Source organism: Antechinus flavipes, chromosome 5, assembly GCF_016432865.1.
Source record: "Antechinus flavipes isolate AdamAnt ecotype Samford, QLD, Australia chromosome 5, AdamAnt_v2, whole genome shotgun sequence".
NCBI classification, from domain to species: domain Eukaryota; kingdom Metazoa; phylum Chordata; class Mammalia; order Dasyuromorphia; family Dasyuridae; genus Antechinus; species Antechinus flavipes.
This window is the reverse complement of record NC_067402.1, coordinates 90,060,463-90,084,528: the sequence shown is the minus strand read 5'-3', so window position 1 is coordinate 90,084,528 and position 24,066 is coordinate 90,060,463. Positions and strand designations below refer to the sequence as shown.

Below are 24,066 nucleotides of genomic sequence, written 5' to 3'. Positions count from 1 at the left end.
GGGAATGTGGCCACATGTGGAGTAGCCGGCATATTCCCTTTGTGATCTCTGAACTTGACTTTCCTCATGGTACATATTATGAGGGGAATAGTAGAGGTGGGACACCTGGAGAGTAACTGGGCGTGGGGAGATGACAGCTCTGGGTTTAGGAGAGGTAGCCATAAGTCCAGCAGCCAGTATGGGGTAAGAAGTGTGTCCCTAAGAAAGAGCCTTAGGCATTTCACATCTGGTAAGGCCTGGTAAACTTCTCATTAAATGTATCATAGTCTCTGAGACTGGCATGTTTTGTTTGTTTTGTTTTTAGCCTTTAATTTCAGATGAAGAGCTTCTTGGGAAAGTAAGTCTGTGTAGTCGGTACCAATTTACTAGGAAGTCCTGACTTGCATCCTCACATTATCTCAAATATTCCTTTCTTTGACAATATTTAATATTTACAATGTGAATCCAAGGAAAAATCAGAGGGAACTTTGAAATATGTTACCTTTTGAGAGAAAGCAAAAAGTATTTTTGATAGGAAATGGACCTAGAATTTGTAAAATATCGAGAAAAGTGAAGGTTACAAGTGTCCAAAGCTGATGCTCTTCTTTCTGCATTTCCTTTTTTTTAAATACCAGGAAGAACCTCTTACTATTTATATGTCAGATCTTTTTAAGACCATCTGAAGTCCTCTCCTGTTTACTGAGATTTTCTCTCTAGGAACCCAGATACCTTCTGTGGGTTCAAGTCAATACATTTGCTCACACTTATTAATTAATTCAAACAAATCTTACCATAATTTTAACTCATTCCACTTTATTAGTGAATATTGGTACAACATGATTTTGAAGCAATTATCACAGTAATGGGGCCATCAAAAGATAAAAAAATTTAATAAAACTGTTTTGTGCAAGAAAAAATTACATAACCAAGAAGAAAATATGAACATCCTTTATTAAAAGGAACTATGCTTATTACTTCACTGTGCAAAAGAAAAAAACTTCAAGTGAATTTTTTAAAGTATGCTGTGTAACAAGTCTACTTTGTTTAAAAATCAGCAAATTGAACTCTTTCAACGTAGTCTCGTGTGAAAAAGAACAATCTTTGTGTCTGTTTTATAGTATTCCATGAAGGCAAAAATATTGTAGAGTGGAATTTGCTATCATCTATTTTCCAGATATTTCCCAAAGGATTTGGCTGCAGATGGATATTTTTTCTTAAGACTGTGTCCATACTACAGGGAAAGATTTGTCTCGATATAGAAATGCATAGGGTAGAAATCCTGTGAAAGTGCTTAGAAAACAGGAAAACACATAAGGGGTTATGGCCCTATGGACCCCAAGAGTTCATCTCTGGCCTGTTCCCACAGTGATTCATTTCCTCTACAAGCTATCTGCTGGCTTTCTCCCTCCAAGGGTAAGTGATTTTTTAAAAGTTGAATAGTTAGGGTACAACATCATTCCCCAGAGACAGCCCAGTGATTTTTGTATTGAAAGCCATGGTTTGGATGTTTCCCTAAGTTGTTATTTTAAGAACATTTTGATTTGATGTGTATTATCAAAATGATTACTAATTTGCTTAAGTTTATCACACACATCAATTCATCAATTCTATAACAAGGTTACCTTGTATGACTTCCTCATTTTACAGAGGGGAAGACTGAGGCTCAGAGAGATGAAGAAGAAAAATAACTTTTAGAGGTTAGACAGGGTGCAAAAAAAGACCCCTGAGTCTTTGTTTAGCATCGATTCTACTGCTATTTCTTTATGCTTTGTTGCTAAGGGTAATAATGAGAATTTTTGTTTTTGATTCAGTGCTTCCTCTTTAGAGATAGGTAACAAGAACTTGAATGAGCTGTTTCACTGAGGAGTCACATCACAACTTCCAACTGCTCTCTTTAGGAATACATTTAATATGCATTGGAACGTGTTTGGTATAAGTCTTCACTCTAAGACCTTAGACCATGGGCTTTTAGCCTGGGGTCTATGAACTTGTTTTAAAAAATCTGAATAACTGATTTTCAATGTAATTGATTTCCTTTGTAAAGATATTTTATTTTATGCCCTTAAAAACATGATTATGAAAGGGGGTCCATAGGCTTCATGAGGCTGACAAAAAGGATCTATGACACACACACAAAATGTTAAGAATCCCTGTCCTAGACGATTAAGAAAAGTGACAGAATAGAAAATTAAAATCTGGAGGTAAATATTGTTTGTAACATACAAACATAATTTCAACCATGCTAAGGACATAGGCCTATACATAAAACTCAAATAACTCAGAACCATGGGGGGGAGGTTTACGAATATTTACAAGCTCATCCATCTTCCAGAGCTGCAAGATAAACAAGATAAATAAAACACCTTGTTTTTACCATTTATGTAGCACGATATATTACTTTTCTTGACGAAAGAAAGCAGTAATTAGTTGTAATGTGGACCTTAATGATGGAAAAAAAAAAGATGCTTCACTTTAGAAACAATTCTTGATAACTTCTGCAAATCTTCATTATATTTTAACATAAGCCTGACATTCTGTTAACTACTAGATCTAATGACTAAACATAGAGAAAAGAGCCCTCTATTGAATGTGATATCCATATGGAAAGTAAGGAAAGTGTCAGTGCTAATAGATTTCTTTTTTTGATGAATCAACTTTCTGTTATTTGCTGTGGAGATTCTTTCCCACTTCAACAGCAATGGGAAATCATCTTCAATTCTTTCCTAAATAACAAAAACTATAGATTTTTAGTAATATCAATTTAGGGGCATGAGATGGAGGAAAGGGACACTGTAAGAGAAGTAAATCTGGATTAAGGCACTGTCCAGGCTTCAAGACTATGTTAAGTCTTTCTTAAGACTTTCTTGTTTCTCTCTCCAAACAAACAAACAAAAAAACCCAAAACAAACCTGACTAAAGAAAACTCATAGTTCTATCATTTCTCATAGAAGGAAAGTCATCATTTAAATGCTGGACTGTACAGCCTCTGCCAGATTGAACAAACAAAAATGTTCTTCTTCACAAAGAGTGACATGAGTATTTTATGATTCACAAGTTGAGTAATGTAACTGCTGTTCAACCTAAACAGCTATGATTACTTTCCAAAGCATTGATGTGTAGGTGAGAGCAAACATGCACATACACATACATGTGCAAAGACAAATACAAACACTGAGAACAGAGACACAAATAGAAGATTTGCTCTACTAAGAAAAGAAAAACTGGCACCTTATTACAAGAAAATTTTCTTGGCAATTTTGAATCAAACATAATCATGTTTTATCAGGGGAGTGTAAATAAACCATTAGACTTAAGGAATCAATAAAAGATTCTTTTGCTGGAGGTAGTTTGGACAAAAGGACTAATTTTGCTTTAAATGAAGATAAATATTTGAGTCAAAAAGGGCATGTAGAATCTTATTCAATACATGCACAAACATGTGATATTTTTTAAGAACTGCTCTAACAAAATAACAAATTGTAGGACTTGTTTTAATTTTTTCAAACTGCAAAGAAAATCTACAATTATATAGTCTCAGCATTTTCAGAGCATTTACATTAGGAAATGTTCCTCTCTCCTTGCAACTGTATGACAATACTGTATATGCCACAATAGAATTTACAAAAAAAAATAATTGTATTAGCAGTCATACAAACATCATGATTTTACATTGCGATACACAAGAAAAAAAATAGACATTTCTCTGGCACTTTATTTCCTCAATAACTGCTGCTTATTTACAATACAGTACAGAGTAATAGATTTCAATGCATGCTTTTAGAAACTTTTAACTTTTTAAGTCTAATAAAGGTTATTCAGGAAGCCATATCCTCTTCCGGTCCAAACAAATAACGAGAAATCTGCCACTTTTTTGTATAACAATCAACAGTTTATTAATGGATATGGTGAAGTTTTAACTATCCACCAAAAGATGTGTAAAAAATTGCCATGAAAGTAAAAATAAATAAAGCTGTTTTTAAAATCAGTCTTGTTTTACATCTTAGTCCAGAATGCAACATTTAAACACAAAACTCATTAAAGTTTTAAAGTAAATCTATTTATATTCAAAGTACAGCTTTTATGACAAATCTAATGAAAACTTAAACTGATTTGGTAATAAGTTCAAAGACTTTCACATTCAAACACAGTTTTCTCTTCACACAAATACTTTCTCCAACAGTGATGGGCAACAGTGATGACATATTGCTGTATTCTGACATAAGGCACTAGGTTAGGAATATGCCATACACTCACCTTATGTCACATTTACCTGTTACTTGGCTATCAATGAGCTCTTTCAATTGCAAAAAGTGATAGAATTTCAGGACATAGTACAATTTAAAGGATGATAGCATATTAAATCTTTCAGAAAAGGTCTGGAAATATAGATTTTTTTTTTAAAACAAGACAATCTTTAAACCTATCAAGCTCTCTTTGTCATGCTTAGTTTAGACATCACTGGGGAAAATAAAGATTACCCATCACTCTACTGCAATCGACATTCTCATAACCATTACTTTCTTCTATTGCAGACAGTGTTCGTGAGGCAAAACCTTGACCCAGAAACTTTGTTCACGTTCTCCTACATTCAATGAAGGCTTCTATGTTCACCGTGGTCATTCTGCTTCACTTTCCTTTTGTTTGGCACCTGTTATCATACAGGCAAAATGAACTTTATGGTATTGTATGAACATCAATGATGCCTGTTTTAAATAATGTAAAAGTACACACAGAGTTATTCACTTTCAATCTCTTGGGCACCCAGGTTTAAACCTTGGAGCTCTTTCTCCCTCCCTTGTCTCTTTCAATCACCACATTCAATGATCCTGTAAGTTCTGTCTGTGCTTCTATAATAGCTCTCATATCCACCCATTCCTTTCTGCGTATTCCCCAGCAGCATATGCATATAAGCTCCTCCCCTGGAATATTTCAAGTAATCTTCAAAATGGCCACTCTGCAAGATTAAGCTTCCTAAAAACAGGGCCATGGTCACATTAATCCATATTCAAAAATTTAAAATAGCTTTTCCACTACCACCAAATTTTGTACTAATAACTTCTAAACTGGGCTGTTGTAAGGAAAATGTTTTGTAAACCTTAATCTGTTTTGTAAAGGTGAATTATTATTAATGGGAATGAGTATGATGGAAATCTTAAAAAATTTTTTAGACTGCCCAGGACTTCTTGAGTATCAACATAATACTTGAAAATTAGAATTTCTGTACAAGTCTTTGCTTTATAACTATATAAAGCATAGGATTCAAAAGAAAAAAGAGACTGATAAAATTTGGGGTATTGTCTAAAGTAACAACTAATAGGTAATGGATTTATGGGAAAGTTATTTGCTACAACCATATGAGATTACCATGATATGCTACAACATACCATAGCTGCAAACTTATTAGAAAAGGTAAGTGAGGATCTATACCTGCTGGTGTGAGTACCAGGGCTTGTAGAATGTCTGATAGTGAGATGATACCCACAATGCTATCTGCTTCATTTACTACCACCAGCCGATGAACCTACAAATAAGAAAAAAGATTTGCAAGCATTAGCACTTCATTTTTTATTTTAAAACGTGCAAATAGTTCAGTGTAGTCTGGCGAACACATTCCTACCAACTCAGAGGTACATAATAACTCACAGAACAAGAAAGAACTTTGGGTTTAAGAGTAACATGAATTGATTGCTTGAATTATTTGTAAGGAAATCAGCTGGGAGTATGTAGTTGACATATTTGAGATGCCTTGAGATTGAGATGTCAAGAGAGATTAAACAGTATAATTTAATACATAGAACAAAGATATAATTATCTTTCTCTAAAATGGATGTATTCCTTTATTACTTTCCAAGAATTGGATCTTGCTTTAGTAGTGTACCCTTTCATATGGGAAATAAATCCAAGTGATTATTCAAATAATAATAAAATCAATATCTTAGATTGCTTGTTTTTACATTGCCTTTCTATCAAGAAACTCACATTTTGAGAATAAGTTCTCTGATATTTATTATTTCGATGAACCATTATGAAGTGAAATGACTTAATTGGACCTCTATTTTTATGCCTTAAGAAAACAAACTACAACAACAAAAAAACTATCTAAAAATATTTTTCCTAATTCTGCAAAATAATTAGAAGCACAACTCAAAGAAATCTTTACCAATGAAGATAAGAGTACAAAATGCTAACTGTGTTCTGATTCAAAGAATTGTTAAGACTTTAGGACTGAGGTAACTACATTCCATTCAGGATATTTAAAAGATTCTCTTCTCTTGTATTTGAATAGTCACACCCATTTAATACCTAGGAAAGAGATAAAAAGAAAAAGAGGGAAATTATTTTTTCAATATATTTTCTCTAATAATATGATGTTGGTGATGCTTTTGCTATAACAGGTCTTTTTGGAAGATAGTAAAATTTACTTAATCACTTGGTCATCTTTCTCATGCCAAATACCACAAAATACCTCTCATTCATCTTAGAAGTAAAAAAGTTGGGTTAAACTAAAGCTCTTCAATAACCATAAGATGGGACAGAAGAGATATAAGAAGATTTTTAAATTGTCTCCCTGTAGTAGACAATTTGAAGATTCTAAAATGATAATTTAAAATAAGTATTCTTTGAATTATTGGAGTTTAAAGATCCTAATTAAATGTTCAAGTTAGAAAATTTATTATATCATTAATTAAAACTGATTGCAAAATATATTTCCTATTTTCATCCAAGAACATAGAATTTTTCCATGTTCATAAAAACAGATTAACATGTATTCAATATTCACAGGTTGGCCAAATATTCAATCTGGATACAGACATAAAAGAATGTAAGTTACTCATTTGAAATGCAGTATTTCAAACAAAAATCAAGCAACTCAGAAAATTAATTACTGTTGCGAAGTTACTTTTTCTAGTATCAAAAAAGGGAAGAAAAGATTCTAAAGCAGTAAAAGACAAGGTTGTTGGTAACTTTAGGCAAAAATTCAATTCTTTCTAATTAAGCCTATAAAGTTATTTAGATATTAAGATATTTATTTCTGGCCAATTTTATCTTACAGAAACTCTCAAAGAACAAAAAATAAAACAAAACATAAATTGAAGAACTTAACCTGCTTAATAAAAATTCTTGGCCAGGGAACAAGGGTTGGTAAAAGTGCATTTTCCTAGAGACTTGAAAATCTTATTTTAAAAAGACTTTAAATTGAAAAGGAAAGAAAAAGGGAGAAAACTGTCTATGAATAGCACCCCCAGACTAGATACCATCAAGATTAGCAACAAAGTAGGAAGACACAGAATGGTAGAGATACCCAGAAATTCACAGCAGATAAAAGTGAGAAGAGGAGCCAGGGGCTCCACATGTAGAAATAACAGTGTGAACTAAATATCTTAATGCATATAAGCAAATTTGAACTAATAAGTGTCCTGAGACTTGGTGGGATGAGATCCATTAACTAGAATACAGTTCTGGAAAGGCATATCATTCAAAAGAAACACAAGAGTGGAGAGAGGGAGAGGACATTGTATATTATAGAGATATACTTATGAGAATATCTAGCAGTCAGAGTTAGAAAAGTACCCTAGAGAGAACATTTAGTTGAGGATCAAGAAGGGAAAACCAAAGTGATGTTGTCATCAGTGTATACTACAGATTATCTGGGTGAAAGAAAGAAATATGTGAACTTGGGAAACAGATCCCAAGCTGGGCACAGAGGCATCTTTAATTATCAGCACAGAAGCCAGAGCTTTTGTCTAAAACAGAACAGCTAATGATTCCTTAACTTGCCTTGATAATTTCACACTTCAAAAGATAAAGGAACCAATAAAGGGTAATCCTCTACTTGTCTTCACCAATGGAAGGAATGGTTGCTGTAATGATCATGATGGTAATCTTGTGGAAAATTGACTATTCCATCTTAGAATTTGTAGTAAAGAAAAGTTAGCTCTAATCTGCTTTTTTGGGAGAGATTTCAAAATATTGGAAGAAAGGAAAAGTAGAATTCCATAGATAAAAATTCTTTTATTTTAATAATATTTTATTTTTTTCAATTATTTGTACAGATAGTTCCCAACTTCATTTTGTAAGATTTTGAGTTCCAAAATTTTTTCCTCCCTTTCTTGGACCTTACCTCTCCCCCACCCCCAGCCCTCAACATAGTAAGCAAAAATAAGAATTCTATAGGAGAAGCAAGTCTAGGAAGGATGGAAGCTCTCTATCAAGAATTGAAGACACAAGTAACAACAACTCTCATTAGGAAAAAACTGTATAAAGAGAACAATGTGGATACACATAGATACCTATGACATTCAATTACTATATTAGATTTTTTTTTTAAAAATTAAAATTTTCTCAATTATCAAGCAATTTCCTTTTTCTCATCCATTCAGATTTTAAAGATGTACAGAAGATGGAAATAAAATGACATGACAGGACTAATCAAACTCAGATTGTTTCAGCTGATACCAGCAAAGAAAACAAAGAACACTTAGAAGGGAGCTGCTATTGCTCTAGGTAGATGGAATGATAATGGACAGGAAATAAGAGCTAGAACAACTCATCTCCTATTTTGCTTCTGTTTTCTCTGCCAAAGAGAATTTATACCTAGGAGATGGAAGGAGATAAAAAAAGAACTACTAGCTGCTGTGAAGCTCAAATTATGTGACCCAGATGAACTAAATTCTAGGACAGTGAAAGGATGGGCAGAAGTTGATTCTTGAGTACAGTGACTTTTGAAAATCCTTGGAGAAATATATAGGTTCTATAGGACTGGGGAAAGGTAAATGATAACTAATTAAGATAATATAATCTGTAAAGTACAGGCCAATGGACTAATCTTGGATTCTTCACAAATTTTTGGAATATAGTAAAGGGAACATCTAGAAAAGAAAAAGTACTGCTTTGATAGGAACAAGTCATGCCAAAATAATGTCCTTTATTGCAGGATTACTTAACTTATAGATCAGGAAAATGTTGTAGGCGGTTTACCTAAATCTTAGCAAAACATTTTAAAAAAGTTTTTTATGTTACTTTTGTGAACAAGATAAAAATATAAAGACTAGATAACACAATTAGGTATATTTAGGTTGAATGGTCAGACCCAAAGAATAATGATGAATAGTTTATTATCTATTTGCAAGGAGAGCTCCATGGATTTGTACTATGTAACATTTTTTATCAATGACTTTAGATAAAGGTACAGATGGAATGTTTATCTAATCTAAACATGACTCAAAGCTGAGAGAGATAACTAATACACTGGAGGAGAGATAGCAGGGCATAATTGCTAAAGCATACAACCTGGAATCTTAGATATGCAGTCAAATCATGTCTCAGAGACTTATTAGCTATGGAAGTGAAGTAGGTTGCTTAAGTCTGTTTTCTCTTCTATACGATAAGGATAATAACAGCCTCTATCTCAAAGGGTTGTGGAGATCAAACAAGATAATACAGGAAAAGTATTTTGTGATCCTTAAAATATTATTTAATGTAACTTCTTATTATTAAGCCAAGATTCAAAAACTTGATGGGATAGAATATTGGAATAAATTGAGCAGGATTAAATTAAATATGAAAAATACCAAGTTTTATGCTGGAATCAGAAAATAATTTCAGAAGTCTAATATGGGGAAAGTTTACATAGACAGTTGATCTAAAAAAGATCCTGGGATTTTAGTAGACTGCAAACTCCATGCATCAATAGTTTGATCTGGCAGCTAAGAAAGAGAATTCAACATATTGCACTTGAATGCAAAGAATAATGAAAAATTAAAACATAACCTTGGTCAATCCAAAATTAATGAAAAATAAGTAGCTTTGGGCACTGAATTAAAGTTGGTAAAGGCAAAAGTCACATACTATTTATTATTAAATTCACTAAGGAAAATGAATTTAAGACTATGGAAATTACTTCAAACTAAGAAAATATGAATTGAAGAAATTCAAGTGCTTGCAAAAGATCCCTGAAAGAGATGACTAATATGACTTTGTTTGAAATATATATTCAGTATTTCACTTTTAGAGACAGTTAACTTCATGTAAAGCTACTAGCATAAAAAATAATTTACTCCTTTCCCATTTAGAATTGATTTTCATTCTCTTGTGATGATGGGAAGGCATTTACAATGAGATATCAAAGCATATTAAACAGCATTAAATATTTACTATTTGTTTTGTCTAATTAATGGATTGTTACACATGAGATACCAATAACAAGGTCTTATCTCCAAGGTACTAAATACTTTAAGAAAATTTTAGAATTATAGAATTCTGGCACATTGAAAAATAATTTCTTCTCAAGTTTGACAAGAGAAGAGTGGTGTTATAAAAAGTCCTGAAGTGAAAGAAAATTCGAAAGTTTCTCTAGATTTATAGGTAATTGCTGAGTGTGGTGAAATTTACAAAAGTTAACTACCAATTTATAAGTATTCGACAATCAGATTTAAGAGGTGAAGGAACAAAGAAGGAAACTGGATCATTCTTTACTTAGTTAATGTCATATATGTGATATCTCCCCACAGTGAGGTTTCTGAGAAGAGTTTGAATAAATACTTTTTATGTTTTAGGTGGGAGAAAGATTCAGAGATCTCTTCTTATTCTGAGATTTTATGTCTTAATTTTTAGATATTCAATATATATGTGCTTTAATTATTTTCCTCAAAGACTTTTTTCAAAGTGTGAAAATAATCTTTTAAATATTTTGGATTCACCTATGCTACGAGAAGAAAAGAGACTCATCTCATACTAACTTTGAAGATTACCTCTCATAATCTGTATCGTTTCAGAAGGAAATTAAGTACTATTTAGTACTGCCTCCTGCATGCTGATCTAAAAAAAAAAAAAAGTTTACAGAAAGAGATAGTGATCTCACCTCAGCTCTTACTATCCTATCCACAATGGTCTCCAGTGTTTCCAGCTTGCTGCACTTCACAACACCTTCAAAATACTGGGAACGGTGCTGAAGGGCTTGCGTCACTGTGATATCTAGGTTATTATATGTTTTTTCAGCAGCAAGATTCTATAATAAAATAATTAAAAGACAGATCCTATGAGTTAAAATCACTCTAATGATAAAAATTAGTAACTTAAAAACCTAGGTTACACATGCAATAGCTTTTTGATGATTAAGTACCACAACAGAGCAAAATGTTTCTATAAATTTATAATAAACACCCAAAATTATTTTAATTGCAAAGCTTCGATCAATAATAACTAGAGCATATATAGTACTTTGTGTTTAATACTGATGTAACTCTATCCCTAACCCTTAAATTAATGTTTCTTTTTTTTTTTTTTAGCTGCTAGTAAAGAATCATACTCTGGTGGAATGTGGCCCAATGGAGCAGTAGGTTTTACACAAGATTAATTTAACTAGTCAGAAGGCTGCCAAAGTATCAAAAGATCACTTACTTGCTTAGGAGTAATTTTAACTGATCTATAAGGGTGATGGTTTATATTGTGGAGGGAGTGGGGAATTATATGCAGCCAACAATAATGCAAAGAGGAATTCCCAGGTTCCAAGTAAAGAAGTGGACTAAACCTCAAGTGGTGGGAGAAGAATGGAATGGGATCAAATTTACCTATAATCATCTGGGGTTTCTTAGATCAATGGAGAATAAGGCACCTGGAGGGGATTCCCTATATTCTTTAAGGCTCTCTGATTCAAATCCATACCAATAAAGGCTTGTATCAGAATTAAGTAGAAAAGCTCTATGCAAGGATCCTCAAACTACTGCCTGTGGGCCAGATGTGGCAGCAAAGAATGATTATCCCCTTCACCCAGGGCTATGAAGTTTCTTTATTTAAAGGCCCACAAAACAAAGTTTTTATTTTTACTATAGTCCAGCCCTCCAAAGTCTGAGGGACAGTGATCTGGCCCCCTATTTAAAAAGTTTGAAGACCCCTGCTCTATAGTTACTAAGCCACTATGGTTCTGTTCAACCACCTTCAGCTGGTTAACCAGAGTCAACAATGTAACTAAAAATGGTATGCATATTATGGAATACATATATACAAGCCTCTCTTTATCATAAAGAATATAAAGAAAGAATGCATGGAGAAATGGATTATCAAACATAAGCATAGGGTTTTAAATAAGCAGATTTTAATATGATTTTATTTAATAAAATTGACTGTTTTCATTTAGAAGTAAAGAGCAAAAAGATAAATTCGTGGCTAGATTTGGTTTTTAAAATGCGTGTTAGATATGAATTGTGATAAAGTAAAAAATACTTACTATTACATCAAATTTGGAATAAATATCAACAACTTTTCCTAGAAGTGAAAATATACATTAGAAAAATGTCATAGAAACATATCAGAACTTCATTTTCTTAATAAAATGTTAAAATGGGATTGCTAGAAATATAAAATTATATATATTTAAATGATCATCAAATTATAAGTCTTAGTTGAGAACATGGAAACAAGGAGCTAGTATGACCATTTTCTTGGTCATCTCATTTGAATTTAGATTTTACTTACTATATGTAAATTCTGATTTTCAATTTAACTCAATTTACTTAAACATTTATTTAATACTCATAAAGTGGTGGAGTTATGGGGTAGTAGATAAGAGAACTACTTTGGAATCATTTAGACCTGGGTTCAAGGTTCTTTTCTGACACATATGAGTTGTAAAATCTCGGGCAACATTTTAAGACTACAAATTAAAAAGCAGCTGCCGATCTGCTTTGTAGAGAAAATTTCTTTATTGGAGTTCCCTAGGCCAATGAAATGACATGTCTAGACTGAAAGAACCCCGAAACTCCTTATGTATAAAACGTTATTCTAAGCTCTGAGTATTGAAAGAGAAAAATCAAATAGACTCTGCTCTCAAAGAGGTTATATTATACTTGATAGATTTAACATTCTACATATATTTAATAAATCTTTCTTTAATATACTAAGTATTTAAGGATAGTTAGAATTAAGTTACCAATAATTAAACATTTGTTTTTTGCTTGTAGATAATAAAAGTTGTTTCTATTCACATCATCATGTTAAATGTACAAACCTGACTCATCCACAACAGGCAAAGCTGATATCCGTCTTTCTACAAATATATTCAAGGCTTTAATGATAGGAGTGTCTGGATGTATAAAGGCAATGTTGTGGTACGTTCCTATTCCAAGTTCATCTAGGTTCTGTTTCATGAAGGCAGGTTTTGGCATCTCAGACACCTAGAAAAGAAGATAAATGTATATGCTCTAGCAAACCAAATATGTCTTTTTGTTCAAATGCCCAGATTTGAGTGAAAAAGCAGATATAAGCAAATTGAAGTTAGTCTTTTCTATCAATCTAATTGAAAGTCTGAATTAACATGAAAAAAGTTACACATAAAAATTATAGCATTTCTTCAAGTAGAATTATATTAACATATTAAGTACTTGGTACTATTACATTTTTATAAAATATTGAATAAAGTCAGATATTTAATATCGTTCCCCCCCTCCCTTGGCTAAAAAAAGGTGGGTGGAAGAAGGAAACAACAGGTTAATTTGGGAAATTAAGACCTGTAGGCCACCAATTTTCCTTTGCTGCTAGGAATTTATTCTATTTTGATCTTGCTGTCAGTATCAAATATTATTTAGTTAAGGGCCCACATACCTACTACTCAAAGTTGTTGGTGGCTATTCTAGGAATAAACTAAATTAATCCTCATACCACTCCACCTCTAGAAACTGAATTCTCTTCCAAATGCCATCAGCTTTTGTCTATTAGAAAATATGGATGAGCTAGTTGCCTCAGGAATAAAAGAGGTCTTAAATAACTTTTCTTTCAAGGTAAGGCTATTTTTAAAGGGATAATAGGAGGAGGGAAAAGTCAAAAGAGAAAGGCCTAGGGACATTTTTGACTATAACAAAATAAGGTCTACTGTTTCAAAAATCCACCTTTTAGAAAGGGTACAGCTGATTCCATCCTCCTGGTGTACCTTATAATTATCAGGAAAAGATGAACAATTAGAAGAAACAAAATGTTCAAGTCAAAGAGTTCATCAATATTCAAAGCATGAGAATCCTAGAAATTTAGAGAAAAAAGAAAGACCTATTAGGTCATCTAGTTCACCTCAGTATAGAAATTGTTCCCTAACTATATGATATCTTATGGGTGTTTTTGGTAATTATCTAAAGAGGTAATATTATCTAAAGAAAATTATCTTATAATTTGGTAACTATTACTCTCAAAATGTTTCATTAGATTTATATTTTTTCTTTTTCTTTTTGCATTTTATCTAACTCCTAATTTTAATTCTAAAGCCACTATTATCTAATTACCAAATTGGCCCAAATATAAGTTGGTGTAAGTATTTCATGTAAGTTGACTTTTAAACTTTGATTTGTTCCTTTCAACACTTATGACTTTTGGCCATCTGATTAAAACTCAATTATTAAGCTCTAATGTGTCCTTCAGAACATGACATAGCAAAGTCTTCATTTATCAGGAGAGAGACATGTTCTTTAAAGAATACTCACTTCATATACTTTTCTTACATAATTTAAAAATATATCATATTAATTTATTAATCCTAATGTTTTACAAATCTCTCTAATCCCTTTCACCTTTCTCCTTAGCACCCATTTAAAAATTAAAAGCAGAATTTCCATAATGAGCTCTTAATCAAGTTATGGCAAAGTCAGAACAGGTTTTGGTCACAAGCTTGGTGTGAAACACAAGTAAATTATAAAGGCTCCATGGGAAAAAGGGAAAAAAGTACCAGCCGTGGAGTCAGAAGATGAGATCAAATCCCAGAGCTGTCATTTGATACCAGTGTGAATTTGGGCAAGTCATTTAAGCTCACTGACCCTTAGTATTCACATATGTAAAAGTGGGACGTATTTGTATTATTCATCTCACATGAATGTGAGGAAAGAGCTTTGTGAACAGACAAGCATTACTTAAGAGAGAGCAATTATCATGAACAAAAACAAAATGCCCTTTCCGGCAGTTCTCTTTAGCACTAATCCTCCAATCCTGATGATAACTGATTATCAGAAAGGTCCTGGTAAGAGGGGTTTTGGCTGCTTCCCTTCATACTGGCATGATGAATTTTTTTTGTAAAATAGAGTTGAGGTGAAAAAAAGATTAGAAAAACAGTTTTGAAGCATATTAATATCATACGATTTACATTAGCTCTCCTGAACCACCACTGTGACTCCTACTATTTCTGTTTAACATATTATTTATATTTTCAAATTTAATGACAGACGATTTAAAAAAAAATCAATCATAACTAGTCAAACTCCCAGTTTCTTTCTGTGCTTTTCTTGTGACAGACAACCATTTAGTTAGTGATAATTATAACATGTACTTTATATTTAAATACTAGGCATGTATCTAGAACTGAGATCATTTCATTTTGAAGGCCATTGAATGTAGCCCACAGAAAATACAGACCTAAATTTGGACCATCATGACATTCTATTTCTTAAAAATGTTGCTCATTTCTGTTTCCATTCCACTTTAAAAAGTAACTTTGACTATAATGTCTTTCTGTACAAATAGTTCTAAAAACACAACCCCATAAAGCACTAGAAAACACTGCACAATTCAGCTTACTTTTCTCACATGCTAATACTTTCACACCCTTAAACAAACTGATTTTTTCATTTTCCCTCTGTCTATTTATATATTTTATATGAGAAGAAAATATTTCAGATTAGATGTAGAACTGTACATATGCCCATATTCTCACAAAGAAGGGTTCAATTATTTATTGGCAAGAAATCTGAGCGTATGCAGTGGGCTTTTTACAGTGAAAAGAGATTGGAGTTTAGAAATGAAGATTTCAAAACTAATAGTTTACCTTATTAATGATGAGTGGTTTTATTTACATCAGTTAGTTGAAGCAAATGCAACTAATTATGTCTTGCAGAAATATTAAAAGCTACTTACAAATAGCTGAAGAAACTTGAGTATTCTTTTGTGGGTAAGTATATAAAGTGCGTTCCCACTGACAGGGTCGATAACTGGCAATCTGTGGATTTTATTTTTGATCAATGAGTATACAGCATCGAAGAGGCTATGAAAAAACCATCAAAGGTATTAGCAGATTCTGATGATAGAAAAGTCACAAGTTTTTGTGAGCATCCTTGAAAGAAACATTCCAAATACTTATCATAATAATAAAAACACAAATCAAATCTAAATATATTTTGGAAAAATTTTATACTGAAAGAGATCACAACAAATCCACGTGTTTATATCTATAGAATAGAACTCAAGTGGCACTTGATTTTTCACAAAGTAAGATAATAAATCTCAGAGGCAGGCATGGAATCTCAAAGGCATGATGGAAATTAAGCACCTCTAAAGAAGCTAGTACAAAGAATTTCTAAAGTTAATCCATAACTTTAGCTGAAAATGAATAAGTGGCATATTTACATACAAGATTTCTAGACACTACTCAGGTGTTTGGGATTAATGAGTTAATGGTTTCAACTCTGTTCTTGCGGAAACTCAGACATATTTAGCATTGTCTTGGTCTCAATATGTCTTGGTTTCCTGTTCAATCCTGCCTTTTCTAAAGCCATCGAGTGTATTTTTTTTGACCAAAATTTATACACAGAATCATTTCAAAAAATGTTACATGAAGGGTAGTTTGTTCTTTTGTTCATTTCTGAAATAAAGTTTCCTCGACCATCATTAAGCCTTTGGGCCACTGATGTTCTTAGAACATAGAAAGAACTATCTATGTTATGGTGTTTCCTCTTTATCAAACTAGATATCAATTCTCAGTTTATTCTCTTTTATCATTTCAATTTGGTTGGTGACATTCCTTTAAAATTTCATGGTAGTTTATATATTGCTGTAAATAAATGTCATGCTAAATTTTTCTTTGATATATTTAATAACTTTATTAAATATTTCCCAATCACATTAAACATTTTTAACATTCATTTAAATAAATTTTTTTGCATTCCAAATTCTCTCCCTCTCACTTCTTCCCTGCTCAATGAGAAGATAAGCAATACAACATTGATTATACATGTGAATTTAGACAAAAGTATTTTCATATTACCCATGTTGCAAAAGAAGATACAAAAAAATTCAAGAAAAACCTGTACTCCTGTTCCATACCAATGAAACTGATAAAACTGAAACTGAATGTATGCATGTATGTGTGTGTGTGTGTGTGTGTGTGTGTATGTGTATGTGTATAAGTTGAGAAATAAGCTTACCTTGCATCTGGGGATATATTCACTAAAGGCTTAAATGTTTCTTGTAAATAAAGTTCTGTATTTAGGAAAAGAAAAATCTATAGTTAGCAAGATGGTCTTCACAGTTTATTATTAGAACATAAATTAAACACTTCTATAAATTCATGGACTAAAATTGAAAGAATGATTAGCTCCAATGAAAAAAAAACAGCTCTTTAAAAATTTTTGTACTAATTATTTTTATTTTTATATAATGATTAAAAAAATTTCTAGATTCTGCTTTGGTGAGCTGCCTTAAGGGGAAATTAAATATTTTAAAAACAATGCCACAGTGGCTAAAAATCTGGATTGAACATCAAATAAATATAATAGTCATACCAGCAGAGGTCACTAGAACTCCATAATGTAAAATCTTGAAAAAAATTAGTGCATTAAAAATTTATAGACTAAAAGAGTCAATTTATAGCTCAAATTCAGTTACAAAAATATCAAAATGGCAACTACATCATTTTTTTATAGTAAATTTTGTTTTCTATTGATTATTATTCAAAATGAGCAGTCATCAGCTGGGTCTTAAGGATTTATTTCCAGGTCACAACTACTAATTGGAGGTGTGCTTTAAAACTTTGTCCTGGGACCTCTTTTCTTTTCCCTCTAAACTATTTTACTTGGGGAGCTCCTCAGCTTTCATAGATTCAACCACCATCTTGTCTGCAGATGATTTTCAGATCCATGTATACTGTTTTAAGCATTGTCCTGACCTTTAGTCTTAAAACTCCAACTGCTTATTAGACAATTGGACATATATCCTAAAGTGAACTCTATCTTTTCTCTCCCCAAATGGTGCTGTCTTCCAAACTACTGTCTACTATCCTACAGTCACCCAGGCTTCTCCCTCTTTGTGGCAGCTTCAGCTCTTCATTCTTACTGGCCCCTGCCATCCAGTCCATTACCACGACTGGTCATTTCTATCTTCCAAATATCTCCTGTATATGTGTCCCCTCTTTTCTCCTCTGGCGCAGTTAATCTCGTGGTTCATGCCCTCATCCTCTCAAACTCGAACTACTGCAATATTCTTCTGATTTATCTCCTTGCTTCAAGTCTCTCCCCCGTCTCGTCCACTCTAGGGTCAGCTATTAAAGTGATCTTTCTGAATTGCAGACCTGGTCATGTCACACTTCTCCAACTCTTCCATTAGCCCCCTGTTATCTCCAAATCAAACATAAAAACCTCTGTTTGATTTTTAAAGCCCTTTCCAAGAAAGGAGGGAAACAAGCACTTAATTAAGCACCTACTATGTGCAAGGCACTGTGCTAAGTGTTTTACAAACATTATCTTAATTAATCTTCATAACAATACTGGGAAGAAGATGCAATATGCTATTCCCATTTTACAGAAGAGAAAATTGAGGCAGTAAGGGGATAAGTGATTTGCTCAGGGTCATAGTTGATGCCAGACATGAGCTCAAGCCTCTGTGATTGCAGATGTAGCACTCTATTCACTGCTGCTAAGCTTTCCCAGTCTTATACTTTATCCACTTCAACTCAATATTGGCACTCCTGACCTGCTTGCAGTCCTAATTTAATAAGATACACCTCCCATCCCGCTGCTTTTCACTGGCTGTCCTCCATGCTTGAAAAATCTCTCCACCTTCATCTTCCTCCCTCTCCCCCAAGCTTCCCCAGCTTCCTTTAAGTTTCTAACCCCATATGTGACTTCTATGTTACATGTTTGTTTGCAGATTGTCTCCCCGTTAAAAATGTGAGCTCTTTGAGGGCAGGGCTTTTTTCTTTTCTTTTCTTTTTTTTTTTTTTTATTCCCAATACTTAGCACAATGTCGGGCACATGGTAAACACTTAATAAATATTTATTGACTCTGACTTTGACTGTTAAGATGGTTCCAAGAGAAGGGTTTTTAACCTGGAGTCCCTAAATAGATTTCAAGGAGTCCATAATTTTGATGGGAAAAATTACATCTTTATTTTCTTTAACTTCTATTTGAAATTTAAGATTTCTTTCAACTGAAAAGTTTTTTCAAAAGATCATTAAAAGAATAAAGAAGAGGTACATAGGTTTCACCAATTTGCCAAAATAATGCATGACATAAAAAAATCTAAGAACATTATTATAGTTGTAGATGTGATTTTCTTTAGCTTGACTTTTCTACAGATTGTTTAGAAAATCATCATTTATAAAAATCCTTTTACCACCCAACGAAACCGTCAAGTAAGGTATATTTAAATGACAATTAGTACATTAGAAATTCCATTTGGCAGTTACCCACAGTAACATAGGATCCAAAGAATATTCAGTATATGCAGAGTGCCAGTCTCAGATTCAACAAACTATGAAGAAGATATCTAGTTTAATCAGTTTCGCTCAACATCCAGTATCTTTCTACCATAAGGTCGATTTCCTCATCATCTGCTTAACATGCCACATTAATTTCCACTTTTGGACTCTCATATTATTTGCTTTTCCTGGGATCTACTTTCCCTTCTTCCCTATTATAAATCCTAACTTATTTTGAAAACTATTTCATGATTCATCTCCCAGAACCAGATGACTGGTCCTACCCTCACCCATTCTGATTGAACCATATATTTATGCAACCTGAATCACATTATCTCCTATTTGGTTTTTGTTCATTTGTAACATCTGAGTTTATTGTGCATTTATGTCTTGTTCCCTTATTCAACTTTATCCAAGGGACTGGGGTCCAAAGTGGGGTGTTTTGGTAAATGCTTCACAATCAGCTTTCCAGAAAAAGTTTTCTATGAACACATTTTTAAAAATTTTGATCTGCATTAACATTTTATCTGCCACTTTCTTAAACCTGGACACTCAATAAAACGATAAATCAAGCTCTAATTTGTGGTTTTGCCAATGTTGGGGTATAAATGCTCACTTTGAAAATTTAACAATTAGCTCTTGAGAGTATGCACATCTTCTAGTACTTCATATGTATTCCATATAGCCCCAACTATATTCCTACATATACTAACAGTGGACACCCAATAAATGCTAGTTAAATTAAACAAAGTAACATAGTTATGGTAAGCTTTTTAACAAAGTAGTTTCACAGTTACAGAATTAATCTCCTTACAAATGGTTCATATCAGATAAGGACATTCTAGTCAAGGATAATATGGCAAAAACAAACAAACAAACAAACTTCAAATACAAGCTCTTCTTGGGGAAGTTCTATTAAAAGTAGAAATATGATTCTAATAACCTAGTTCAGGATTCATTTATCTAACTCTTTAAAAAACTTAGATTAAATTAAAAGATAATCATTGTTCAGTTGTTCAGTTATGTCTGACTCTTCAAACTCTGAGATTTTTTTGGCAGAGATACTGGTGTGGTTTGCCATTTCCTTCTCCATCTCATTTGCCACATAGTGTTTGAAGCCAGATTTGAACTCAAGAAAATGGCTCCAGATCTGACACTCTATCCACTGTGCCACCTTATCCACTGTGCCACCTAGCTGCCTCTAAAAGATAACTTTAAAATAAAAATATCTATGTGTTTCTTCAAAAGCAACTATTTTTTCTATACACACAAAGAGAAATATTTAATGATAACAGCAACTAATATGGTATTGTGGAAAGCATCTTAGACCTCTGTTTTCTCATTTGAAAAATGGGGATAATATCTGTATTCTATACTCAACAACTGTTGTAAGGAAAACACTTTTATAAATTGTTGTTATGCAAATACGAGCTATCATAACTTTATTCTGAGAATGTAGATTTAGTATAAGAATTTGTTGGAATAGAAGGCTTTATATTAAAAGTAGTTACTGATTAATAGTTATGATGACAATGATGATGACAATAATGATGATGTTTACATATGGCATTTTGCAATATTCTTATACCCACTATCTATCTTAGTTGGCCCCTGAAACAACCCTGTGAAATAAGTGATCTCTTCTCATTTTACATATGAGAATCCAAAGTGACCTTTCTAAATTATGCCCAATATAATTTCTAAAGCCTCTGTGAAAAGAGCTGAGTGAGCTGGACCCATTTTATGCAGGATGGTAGAGGCCAAGGTAATTTAAATAACTTGCTCAACATTATATAACAAAGGAAACCATTACTGAATCTGAATTTGTTGCTTGGCAGATTTTGTTGCCTTCTGTTATACACCAACTAAACCTCCATTCTGAAGGAAAAAATCATTGTTTTCATTCACATGTTTTATTATTGAATAGAGAGAAAAGGAACTAAGAAGGGAAGTCTATTTATAGACAAAGTCTAAGTCAAAAATTTTTATACAATATAAGATTCTTAGCAATTAAAAATGATGCTTACCCCTCCACGTTTCAATTTTATGTTCTTCTAATTCATAAATCTGTACCTGAAACAAAGGAAAGAAAACAGTCTTTTGTAAATGTGTATTTATTAATGGGAAATACTGGACAAGAAAAAAGAGGATATTCCGATAGATGCAATAACTAAGAATTCAGCAGATGGAACTAATAAAGAAAAAAATTCTGGAATGGTGTGAGATGAACTGAGAAATATATAAAGTGTTTTGAGTTGTTTAAGAAGATGGTCTATAAACTCAAAGCATATATACTAAATTAATACCTTATTATGTAAACTTTAAATGAAAAATTAAATGGAACTGTTGAATTATAGTCTTGACTGTTCCTTTTTCTAAGGGCATGGAAAATAACATTTTTGAAAATGAAAAAAAGGCAACTAGTAAAGTCATAGTCTGAAAGTGATTTTAGTGACACACATTATTTACTACATGGGTTCTTATCAGCCACACAAATTTTTACTCAATATGTGCTATGTAATGAGTCTCAATTCTTGTTGCTAAGAAGGTTACAGAAATAACTAGTATCTATTATTAAGAAAGTAGAAATTGAGTCAGGGAGACAGCTATGTACACATGAAATAATCAACTGCCAGAAGCACTCGGGGGGAGCCCTAGGTATCCTGTGAACTCATGGGAGGACAGAGACAAGATTCACACAGGATGGGCAGGCATGGATGGATTATGAGTCTGATCTTGGGAGTGAAGTCATGAATTGATGAGATCACAGATTCATTTAAGTTTTTATTCGTGAATACTGGGAACAATATGGTTATGCTTTAATATACATGGAATAAACTCTAAGTACTATAGAAGCTTAAAGAATAGATAAATGTGGGCTATGGTGATCAATGAGGACTATAAGGAAGTGTACACTTAACCAGACAATGTGGAAGGGGAAAGGAGGAGTAATGTAGATGAAGGCACAAAGACAAGAAAGGGATGTTTATTGGATAGAGAAGATATGAGCCTAACCAAAGAGTATGGAGCATTTATAATAGAGAAAGAAGAGGTAAAACAGGAAATACAATAATGGAGATCTTGAAAAGCCAGTTAGTTATCTAGCATGACATGTCTCTTAAATTTTTACATACGCCATCTCTTTTGGCAACAGTTCTGTAAAGGATTATTATCATCATCTTTATTTTTACATAATAAGAAACCCAAAAGTTCAGAAAGACTACAAGACTTAGGCCAGTATGTGGCCTTGGAGTCAGGGAGACTCGAAGCTTGATTCTGGCTTCAGATATTTACAAGCTGTATGAACCTTGGCAAGGCTCATTTTTACTCATCTGGAAAACAGGGATAAAAAGGAACTGTTGCAATAATTAAATGCCTTGTAAATATTAAAGCAACTGATACTGACGTTAATATGTAGTCATTGATTTTAGTCTAATGGGAATCTGGAGTAAGAATTCTAATAATCCCACTACTTTAGGGGATTCATTATTCACACTCAGATATATAATCCCACTACTTTAGGGGATTCATTATTCACACTCAGATATATATATATATATACATATATACATATATAAAAACTATAAATACTTGCTAGATAACCATTGGAAGAGGCATCATGGCAGAGTGTATGGAAGACCCAGGTATGGGAACAAGAGGTTTCCTATTCTGTCTCTGACACATTCTGACTGCATGAGTACAGGTTGGTCATTTAACATCAGTGCTCCTACATAAGTTTCTGAGATCAGATGTTTAAGAACAGTTGTCAACACAAATGATTCTCTACATTAAGAGTTCACTATGCTGATAAAACACAAGTGCAAGACCAAAAGAAAAAATTATTATTATCATTACCTTATTACTAAAACTGTTATCTCAAAGGTTACTAGAGCTTACCGTTATGATTATGATTATTCAAGATCACGTAGCTAGGAGGTATCCTAAGATTTGAACTCAGTTCTTCTGGATTTCAATCTAGTGCAATTTCATTGCTCCACACAAACCAAATTTATAAAGTTAATATTAAGAAGGCAGTAGATGCACTGAATGTGTAAACTCCTCTTTCTAGGAAACCAGTGGTTATTATGGTTAAAACCTTATCCTTACTTACAGTTTGAATTGAACACTAAATATTTTATTTTCTTTTTTTATAATTGACCTGCAAATACCATTTCTTTAACTTTTGCTTTGTGGATTCAAAAAACCAAAAAAATGCCTTTTTAGCCTAACATCTACCTAATTATTTCTTCCTTTGCCACCTGTATGACTGTGGGAGGCAGGAGTCTAGTAGAGAAAAAATGCTGGACTTGGAGGGAAAGGATGTGGGTTCAAAATCTAGTTTTGTCATTTACCCCCTATGGGATTATGGCCAAGGTACTTCGCCTCTCTGGGCCTCAGTTTCTCCATTTAAATGGACCTAAATGACCTGTGAGATCCCTTCCAGCTCTAATTCCACAAGCTTGTATGCTGAGATATCTTGCCTTTAGTTTCCTCATCTATAATACTGGAGGATTGTAACAGATGGGGACTTCCTCTTGCTTTGATTCTGTAATTCTTTGAAGAAATAAAATAAATCCTAGAGCAATTTATCTCAATTTTTTTCTTATAAATAATCAGGCAAGTCCTTTACTTAGTCAGGCCCATG

At 32.8% G+C, this 24,066-nt stretch overlaps 1 protein-coding gene across 9 annotated transcripts in view; it reads right to left on the bottom strand.

The window, feature by feature from the left end:
- Nucleotides 1-772: 772 nt before the first annotated feature.
- The window catches only part of PRKAG2 (protein kinase AMP-activated non-catalytic subunit gamma 2), a 425,664-nt gene continuing 402,370 nt past the window's right edge, over nucleotides 773-24,066 (bottom strand). For 7 of the 9 annotated variants that reach the window (XM_052000477.1, XM_052000476.1, XM_052000482.1 and 4 more), the window contains 8 exons: nucleotides 21,449-21,494; nucleotides 17,151-17,205; nucleotides 15,865-15,991; nucleotides 12,986-13,151; nucleotides 12,206-12,243; nucleotides 10,841-10,987; nucleotides 5,407-5,500; nucleotides 773-4,627 (listed from right to left, as the gene is read on the bottom strand). In XM_052000477.1, coding sequence (XP_051856437.1) covers nucleotides 4,596-4,627; nucleotides 5,407-5,500; nucleotides 10,841-10,987; nucleotides 12,206-12,243; nucleotides 12,986-13,151; nucleotides 15,865-15,991; nucleotides 17,151-17,205; nucleotides 21,449-21,494 — 705 coding nt within the window. In that variant the 3' untranslated portion in view covers nucleotides 773-4,595. Of the gene's footprint in view, nucleotides 4,683-5,406; nucleotides 5,501-10,840; nucleotides 10,988-12,205; nucleotides 12,244-12,985; nucleotides 13,152-13,862; nucleotides 13,990-15,864; nucleotides 15,992-17,150; nucleotides 17,206-21,448; nucleotides 21,495-24,066 lie in introns of those variants that run through there. The other 2 variants (XM_052000478.1, XM_052000483.1) reach the window with 2 other exon arrangements.